The sequence below is a fragment of the Dryobates pubescens genome, chromosome 6 (assembly GCF_014839835.1).
Source record: "Dryobates pubescens isolate bDryPub1 chromosome 6, bDryPub1.pri, whole genome shotgun sequence".
Lineage (NCBI taxonomy): Eukaryota > Metazoa > Chordata > Aves > Piciformes > Picidae > Dryobates > Dryobates pubescens.
The window spans coordinates 12,805,202-12,815,116 of record NC_071617.1 but is presented as its reverse complement, the minus strand read 5'-3'; the positions used below and the strand labels follow the sequence as shown (position 1 = coordinate 12,815,116).

The following is a 9,915-nucleotide window of genomic DNA, read 5'->3' as shown; positions in this document are numbered from 1 at the left end:
AAGGATCAACACAGCTTCTGTCAAACTTCTGCTGTAGAGAACATTTTGGTCACTAAAGGTCGACAGGACACCAGCATTAATTAGAAATGTTTGTTTCAAATTCCAACTCTTATTTTAATCTTAGCACCATATAAAAGATATTAAAGACATCCTAAGTTTGTGCAGCTGTGCAAATTAAAAATATACAAATAACAAAAAGAAGCAATATCTGCACATTTGCATACAGTTTGTATATGAACACAAGCTTTGGCTTATGTTTAACACACCCTGCCTCCAGCGGTGACCGGGAAGGATGTGGAGTTGCAGATAGGGAGTGTTTTGGCCTGTGGGCAGGATGAGACAATAGAATCACAGAATCACAGAAATATTCAGGTTGGAAAAGACCCTCAGGATCACCAAGTCCAACCCAGAACCCTAGTCTACAAGGTTCACCCCTAAACCATAATCCCAAGCACCACATCCAAACTGCTTTTAAACACATCCAGGGTTGGTGTCTCAAACACCTCCCTGGGCAGTCTAAACTTACCCAGTTGCAGCTTGAGGCCCTTCCCTCTTGTTCTATCACTAATTACTTGTGAGAAGAGACCAGCAGCAGCCTCTCCACCTCCTTTCAGGTAGCTGTAGACAGCAATGAGGTCTCCCCTCAGCCTCCTTTTTTCCAAACTAACCATCCCCAGCTCCTTCAGTTGTTCCTTGCAAGATTTATTCTCCAGGCCCTTCCCCAGCTTTCTTGCCCTCCCCTGCACTGGCTCCAGCACTCTAGGCTTTGGATCTTCTGAAGAAGTGAAACGAACCTTGTGTATTTACAGACAGGCTCAATCTTGATGTAACACAGTTATTCTGCTGCAGATAAATGAAATTTCTATCTGATATATTTAGTCCTGGAAGACTAACTTTGTACTAGCTTGGAATACATTTAGCAGCAGGGAATTTCATGTTGCTTCCCATCAACTTCAGGTGCAATCAGAAGACTTCCAGCTGACAACATAGAGAAGAGCTGCATAGAAGCTTAACACTTGCAGGTATTTGCCAGTTACAGGGTAGTTATAAAACCAGGGTATGTGTGCTTGTAGGGATGTGCTGCTATGCAGTGGAATATCAGACAACACAAAGGGCATGAAGCTGGATGGATGAGCCTGGATTTCTGAGGTTGTAAACAAAGTCTTAAAGGTGGAGGTATCTGAAAAATACTAATGGGATTGTCTGCTTAGCAGTTCCTGAGCGTGTAGATGAATGCAGGTTATCCAGGGAGCACAGGGCTGGAGATGGAGAAGTAGCAGTAGCTAAGTCTGTCAGAGATGGAGTTCAGAAGAGAGCACTGGTAGGACCTGTGAACTGGAGTCTCTCTCTCTCATGTCCCCTCTGCTACTGAAGTCTTTGCTTGCCCTCCCTGACCCAGTAAGAGGAGTAGGTGTAGGGGCATTCTCTGATTTCCTGTCCTTTAGCACTACAACGCTTGCAGGCTGAAACTTGTTTTGTAGATGGTGTTTACAGTAACTCACCAACGAAGTCAAATCATGACCTCCACAGCTCCTAATGATGTATCATTTTGCTGCTTAACACTGCCAACAGCAATGCTAATTACCGCAGTTCGTATTTACCAGCTCATTTAATCCTGGCCCCTAGTCTGTCACTAGATTGTAATGACTACTGGTCATCAACAAGCCAGGTCAGTTTGATCTGTTTCAGATACAGAATTGAAAAAAAAAAAATAAAAAATGTGGCTTTTATTACAAAGCCTTTTGAACTCTGCTCCTGTGGTAGTACACAAATTTTGGAAATGGTACTTCCAAATTTAAATGACCACACCCTTCAGTGAATTTATGCCAACCCAGAATGCCGTGCTGTCGTCAACGATGCACCTGCTTTGAATAATCTTAAACACACTTGCTTACACGTGTGCACATAAGGCTGCCGTGGCTAGTCACATCTTAAGTCTGAGGTGTGAGTGATGATGCAGCACAGGGTGACACCTCAAATGCAAAGACTGCACCTGGCTGTAGGATCAGCGTCACGGTACTGTCGGTACTGGAGCATTCTGATACTGGCACTGTGTGCTGCACAGCTGCGGCACGGCCAGGACGGGGCCGTTTCGCTGTCAGAGGGCAGGTGAAGTGCACAGGCGTTACCCCTACCTGGTGCAGGCCTACCCTGTCCTGCACGAGGCTGAGCACCACGCCACAGAAGGCTGCGCACAGCGACGCCTCATAGCGCGGTGCCGCAGCGGGTCCTCTTGTTCCACCTCTGCGGAAGCAGCGGGAAACCGCAGACGCAAGCCCTACCACCGACAGTCCCGGGCAGGGCTGGGCGGCACCAAACCGCAGCACACCGCTGACGTGTCGGCGGCGAGCGAGCGGCTTTGGGAGACGCCCCGCCGCGATCCCCCGACCCGGAAGCGGCCGTGCGGGGTGGGAAACCCTGCGCACGCCCAGCAGCGCGGCGGGGACGGAAGGGTATCTGGCGCGCCTGCGCAGGGGGATTGCACCAGGCCTGCTGGAAGCCAAGATGGCGCCCTAGGTCCACCGTGCCAGCGCCACCGCGGGCGAGCGAGCGAGGCGGCGGCCGCCGCTGCCATCATGTCCCGGCACAGGAACGTCCGAGGCTATAACTATGACGAAGGTAGTGGCGAAGAGGAGCCGGTGGCAGAGCTACGAGAGCCGCCCCGGACGCCGTCCTAACCGCCGGTCCCGTCGCGCCTTCCCCCCCGCAACACCGGGCCTGCATCCTTTCGACCCGCCGGGTCCTGCCGCTCCGTGGGGGTTTGTGGGCGGGAGGGTGTGCCCGACCCCTCACGGGTGGAGAGGAGGGCGCGGGAAGCTGTCAAGCGCAGTGGGAGGGGAAAAGTAGCCCCCTCCTATCCACGGGAGTTGGGTGAGGCTGAGTGCGAGGCCTCGCCCCGCCCTCCCCCCACGCCCGTTTCCCGCCCGAGTGGCAGGTCTGGCGCACGTGGCCGCGCTGCCGCCGCTGCCGCTGATGTTGCTGCTGCCCTTCAGGGCCGCCTTCTGCTGTCGAGGTCTCTCGGTATCCTCCATACGGGGCAAGCGTGACTCAGGCACGCAGGCCAAGCCACGGCAGGGTTTACCTGCGCTGCCTTAACCTGTTGGGAGTTGACAGCTTTTGGGGCGGGTGGGAGTGACGTGAAAATCGGCCTCAACACAACTGAACCCACCCTTTTGTAGGCCTCTCAAATTTAACATGTCTGTTCCCAGAATAGTTAGCAAAGGGTTGTTGTTGCTTAGCTGTTACAACAGCATCAGCCCTTCCTCGTAGAAGAAATGTGGCTTTTAAAGATGGAGTTGAGCATCTTAAGGAAGAACCTGTCTTTCAGACTTCTCTGTCAAATTTACTGAATCTTGCATGCAGTTGAAAGAGCTCTTGTATAAGATTTTGGCTCATACCTGCAGTGCTGCAGCTTTCTTTGTGCTCTGTTCCCTTAACTTTGGCAAATCACACCTGTTTCTTTCGGTGGTTTTATTTGTGTTGGCTTGGGCTTTGGAAAAAGTGAACACATTTGCAGTTGATAGTATTTTAAAGAACGTTTTGTAGTTGAGTGGACAGATGCAAAGTATACATGTATTACAGTAAGACAAATTGATCTTGGAATTTTTGGGGAAGGCATGTAAATCCATGTAAGCCATGACCACAGTATGGCCAACCTTGCAGGTTTTACTGGTGCGAATTTACCAAACACAGGCAAAAAAATCAGAGACTAGGTGGATTTTGCCACTTGATCCCCCAGAGGTTTTCTTCATCACACATTGGTTGAAATGATTTCAGCTGCATCTCTTTGTCATCTAAGAAGTTGGATGGCCAATCTGTAGACTTTGTTTCAGTGTTTGTCCACTCATTGGAATGTCTTTCAACGAGGTTGCTAAATTAAACAGCAATTTGCTGTAGGTGTACGTGGCTGAAGTTTATACTGCTGTTTAATGTTGCATTACACATCAGGCTTAATTAGAAGTGTGTATATGTGTGGTTTTTATACTAGACTGCATGCTACTTTGTAATCACATGCAATCATTTGGGTCCCAGGTGGCGTACACTTTTTTTGTCTTTTTGTTTAATATCATGCCATATATTCTGTAATACTTTGTGACCCAATTATTTTTCTTCTTCCTAAAGTACATATTTGCAGAATTCTTGTGGACTCCTTTCGTTGGAAGGCTTCTTGGCCTTAGAGCTTGTGGCCTTTATTTGACCACACTCTATTTCTGCTTCTTCTTTTTTAACTGTTGTGATCAACACTGCATGTGTGATTCCAAGCTTAAGAGTATGTTGGTAATGCACCTGTCGATATGGTGGAATGTTTCTATGATTTATATTCTGTTCCCTGTAATTTCTGTCATTTCTTTAATAATTTTATTTATAGTCAGTGTAAACTGAGCCATTTTCACTGAGCTGCCTTTTTTTTTCAGTCTAGAAATTAAGCTAGTATAGCATGTACAAGTGGTTCAAGTAGTGCATGCTGACAAGACTTAGCTTGATTTTATTTTCTACTCTATGTGAATGTTAACTGTATGCAGAAGTCATCTTGGAGTTCTCCATGACAGTCTTCAGCTATTAACCCAACTACAAAAAGCATCCTTACATTGAAAAAATGTATATAGATTTTTTAATAGATTAATTGGTCCTAGCATGGCACCAGGAGACAATGTGTTCTTTTCAACATAGCCAAAAGTAGGTAATAATATACTCTTAAAAAAACCCCCACCAAAACAAACCAGAAATCAAAACAAGACTATAATATGCTTTCCTCATTCTATGATACTTAATTTCCAAAGTAACTCCCAAAGTCTTTAACCTTTTCATATATTTGTGTCAGCCATTTGAGCTACTGCTTTTGGTTGGCTTTTTTTTTAATATAATTACATTATATTATAGAGTTAAGTTACTTTGATTTTGTTCTATGTTGGGAGATAAATGACTTTTTTTGTGCCCGGAATCCTGATCCTTTTATGGATGGATACAATGGTTGCAATGTCCCACTTATGTGATCTGAAGTTGATGGCAGAGAGTGTTTGGGGTTTTTTGTAAGCTGTTAGCTACATTTTTTTCTCTCACTGTTCTAAGACAACAAACAATACATATTACTTGTGAAACTGCCAAGTGTATGCAATAACAGCTTTAAAAATATTTCATTACCGTTTTCATGTATTTCATTATTACTTAGTGAAAACTGCAAACCTCTTTTGAAGCTTTACATAGTACTAGGTGCTTTTTTTTGTTTGGTGGGGGTGATGACTTTTATTTTTTGTTAGTACTTCCTGATACTTTTCATCAGAGGAAAGTATATGGCTTTGTTTAAGTAACTGTTTGAGATTCATGATTTTTGGATTGAACAATTTTGTATGGGGAAAGGGAATTTGCAACTTGTGATTTTTGCCTTGTGGCACTTGAGTTGAAAACTACGTGGTCATGAGGGTAGGCCAGAGTAAAAAGCTGAGAAGTAGACAGGTAGGGAACAGAAATTACGATCCTGAGTTGTTTAGAGTAGAGATGGTAATTGAACTGTCTGTGGTTAGGATTGTTCAGAGGTCAAGCAGAAATATCAAGGGGACTGCCATAGTTAAATACTTGTGGAACCGTAGAAAGTTGGGTTTGGACTATGAGGACAGTCTTCCAAAAGAGGTGCTGAAAGAGGTGGTGTGAAGCGTAGTAGGTCTGGAAAACTTTTCTCTTTCCTAATGAATAGAGAATTAAATGTTAAAAGTCCATTATTGTAACTTGCCATTTCTTGCCTAGATAAATAGTATTTACCTTCACTTCTGGAATAATAGAGAAACCTAGTTTCTTAAACCTTGTGTAAGAACTACCCTTGAAATGATAATATCAAATATTTGGAAATTGTGCAGACTAACAATACTGTTTCTGCTTCATAGATTTTGAAGATGATGATATGTATGGCCAATCAGTAGAAGATGATTATTGCATTTCTCCATCAACAGGTTAGTTCAAATGATTATATATAAGCAGCCTGACTGTATACCCATTAAGTTGTGTTCTCCAGTCTAATCTCTGGCAAGATTATCAGTCCATGGTCTCCCCAGATTTGGTGGCAGTGTTTCCAGGGCTGAATAAGCAGTGAAAATAATATGGCTGATGTTGATATGAAGCTGTGGTACTACAGCTAATTAGTCTGGATCTAAATATACTGCAAGTGTGATACAGTCTGTGACCTCTGGCCGCAGGTACTTGAGTTAATTAGGTCTTTACAAACCTGTTCTTCTGTCATCCTGTTGATTTTAGATAAGTAAATCTAAGTGTGTATCTTTATTATTTATAGTCACATTCCCTGTTTTAAATTCAGGTTGTTTGGCATTCAGTTTCTTAGCTTAACTGCTGGAATTTTTAAGACCTTTTCCAAAAATTAAGGTAACTGTATTCTGTGATGAAAATGTGCAGCATTTTTACTTTTTCAATCCAGTATAAACTGCTAAACTGCATAATTAATTCTTGTGTGCAGTAATTTTCTTAATTCTTATGTAAGCATCATTTACAATCTGATCTAGATTCAATAGCAATCTTTTAATAGTTGCTTCAGTTATGGTGATTAAATATGAAATGATATGCATTTGGGAAACCAGTTGCTGAGGCTATAACTACTGAACTGGATATACATATGCTTTCAGTGTGTATTTCAGAGCTGGATAGAATATTGCATAACAAGAACATTTGCTTACCTTATAATTTTTACATTTCTGAGAGTATGTAATGACTGGAGCTTGTGTTCAGCCAAAGGTTTTATTTGTATATGCCTTAATGTGTTGCTAAATCAGTAGAATTATGCACTTGTTTAATGCACACTTGTGTGAATGTACACTTTAACTTATGGGCTATATTTCTAATGAAATTCCAAGAAGAGAAGAATGTCTTCAACTCCATTAAATTGTTACCAGTAGCTTGAAAATGCCATACTATAAAAGGACTAAAGTTCTGAAAACATTACTTTATAGATGGTGATTTGGTGTAGAAAACAGTTTTTTCAAGCCTGGAAGATATTATTTTGTTTGAGTACTGAACTTTGCAGAAATACTGCATTACATAAATACAAGGATATTGCCCAGCTTGTGGTTTTACTGTGATGATGACTTGCTTATTTTCTAGCATAAACTGCTCTGTATGGTCTTCAAGTAGGTGTCATTTTACAGTAGTATCCCATTCTCCCTTACATACTCCCCCAACCCCAGCATTGCAACAGGTCAGTGTCCCTTTTTCCCTTTAGATATGTTTTGTCTCTAAAGGAGGAAAAAAAAAAGATTTGCCTTTTTTTAATACTTTATTTTTTACCTAATGCAGCAGCTCAGTTTATCTACTCCAGACGAGACAAGCCAACAGCATTTGCTGAGCCATTAGAAGAAGAATATGGCTATGAAGGTGCAGATGATACTGCTGATTGTTTTACATCTGGTCATCAGTTGACTGAAGTTGATAGAGGTAATTACAGAGAAGAAATAGTTCTGAGCTGAGTATTTAGGGAAAAAATACTTGCTTTTGTGTTTTAAATTTGCTGCCTGATGCCTTAATCACATGTTTTGTGAGAAAGATTCACCAATCTCTTTCCCAAGTATTAATAGTTGACTTAATGTTTTGGAAATAGAGTTGTTTTTAAAATTATTATAAGCTCCAAGTAAAGTGTGTTGGTGGATGACTAGACAATAAAATGCATGAATGAAATTTGATATTTAAAACAAGTTGCAGAAAATTCAGAAGCAAGAGACAGAATACAAACAATCCAGATTCCAAGTCAAGTAAATTGGTAGAAGCTATGCTAATGCATAGACATATAGATGAATATGATAAACTGGGGTGTAATATGCATGGTTTTACATGAGGAAATAATGCTGTAGAAGGCAATTTGAAAGAATCAGCCAGTAATGAATACAGATGAGCTAGACTGTATAGTACCCTGGTTTTTCAGAAAGCTCTTGACAGTCTCAAATCAATTAGGAATTGATATTGGAACAAGAAAAAAGTCATATTCTGGACCAAAAATAAGATGGAAATGAAACCTAGAAATATCTACTTGCACTGTGAAAACAGCAATCCTGTTACATTTGGTACAGTGTGGAGTGTTGCTCATTAATATAAAATTACTGATTGCTGTCAATCTGTCTGCAGAGAGTTTGGAAAGATGGCTCTTGTGGAGTGTTGGATTGTAGAATGGCAAACCAGCACCTTTGTGGTGGGGCTCTACTGGTACTTGTTTTATGGAGCAAATCTCTGGGGAATGTTGACTTGCTCTTTGGATTACAGGCCAAGGGTGCTGATTTAAGTAACCTACAGGAAGTTGGAATTCTCAGTACCTCACACAGCAGCTCATGAATTAAGAAACTTACTTAGTCAAGACCTTTACTAGTTGCGGAAATATGCTTCAAAGGAAATTGATTTTCTCAGCTAAAAACGTGTAATGGTTTTAGTAAAGGTAAAGATTATGCATAGGTTCAAACTTGACCCAGGGTTTTCAGATGCTAAGGACAGAGGGCCCTGAAAATGCTGTTTTACTCTGAATGTTAATTATAGCGTCTGTAAACACTTAAAAGCTTGCTGTTCAGTGGGATTCCAAGTTGATATTTTAAATTACTTCAGATAATTTCAAGGTGAATATTTGAATTTCTTCTGCACAATGAAGATAATTTTACAATATCAAAGTTTTTAGATATTGAGACTTTGTAGACTTAATAAAGAGTAGCCTGTGATATGTTCCTTCTGGCAACATTGGATTCTGCAGGGCTTGGGGGCAAAATTTATTACGGCAATAAGCAAGATTGAAATTAATTTCTGAAGGATTTTTTTTTCACTGTGATGTTTTTCTCCTGTTGTTAATGAGATGTATGGTGCTAGTGGTTAGGCCACTTAAGACATTTTTTGTGCAGCTTATAACAATAATGTGTCTCTTTTAGCTCGTCTTAATTCATGCCTTGATCAAATGAGAGAAGTTTTGGCAGAATCTATACCAGAGCAAACAATGGTGCAAGCAGTACTGGATAGTAGTTTTGATGTACAGAAGGCTTTGGATATTGTGCTTTCAGAAGGCAGTAAGCAAAATGTCAAGACCAAGAATGAGGATGCTGTGATTGTAGGAAAGACGGCAAAAGGTATACTTCTATTTAATTGTTTACACTGAAGATGATTCATTTCCACATGCAGTTTAATTTTGACTTTACAAGCTGTGAAGATGCTTGGTACTGCATTAGTAATTTATTAGAATATTAGAAAAGACCAACTTATTCTTTTGTGTCTCTGTTCTAAAAACATTTAAAGGAAACAGTACCTTTTCTTGATCTAGAAATCAAAACGTTTGTGTCAGCTTAAATTCAAGGTGCAACCACCTACAGCTCAGTAAATTTCTTAATTTCTGATATGTGGATTAACTGAATGAATACATGCTCTAAAAGTTGGACAACATCTTTTAAGTTTTATGTGCTTCCATTATTTGTTTGGTGAATTGGCAATTCCCATCCTCAATACCTCCTCTTATTTTGGTGGCATCTTACTTTGTTGTAGTTTTTGTAATTTTTACTGGCATTCATTGCTGAATCTTAAGATTTCTAGGTATTTCAGTAGATACCTGCAGTTTAATTATAAAACTTTGCATATCTTTGAATAGCACTTAGTAATTCAATGCCTTTTCATGTTTTTTCTTGATTTTTTTTGTTGCTGCTGTCAACTTTAAAAATAATGGATATTTCGTCGTGACCGCACTTCCATCTGAAAATTATTGGCTATTGTAAGGTAAGGAGACTTACTTTGTTGTCCAGAAATGTGTACTGATGCAGACAATTTCTCATGTGCAGCAGAAAATGTTGCTGACAGTACCAACAAACCTGAGTTTGAAAATTTGACAGCCAAAAGTGGTTCAGTTTGTTGCTCTTCAATTACAAATGACAAAATGCTCCTTAATGCTGAAAAATCCAA

General features: G+C 40.8%; 1 protein-coding gene across 1 annotated transcript in view; it reads left to right on the top strand.

The window, feature by feature from the left end:
• Positions 1–2,456: 2,456 nt before the first annotated feature.
• HBS1L (HBS1 like translational GTPase) overlaps positions 2,457–9,915 on the top strand; it is a 64,453-nt gene continuing 56,994 nt past the window's right edge. The window contains exons 1-5 of the mRNA XM_054162614.1: positions 2,457–2,619; positions 5,880–5,945; positions 7,297–7,434; positions 8,901–9,095; positions 9,738–9,912. Of these exons, the coding sequence (XP_054018589.1) occupies positions 2,577–2,619; positions 5,880–5,945; positions 7,297–7,434; positions 8,901–9,095; positions 9,738–9,912 (617 nt within the window). The 5' untranslated portion in view covers positions 2,457–2,576. The remainder of the gene's footprint in view (positions 2,620–5,879; positions 5,946–7,296; positions 7,435–8,900; positions 9,096–9,737; positions 9,913–9,915) is intronic.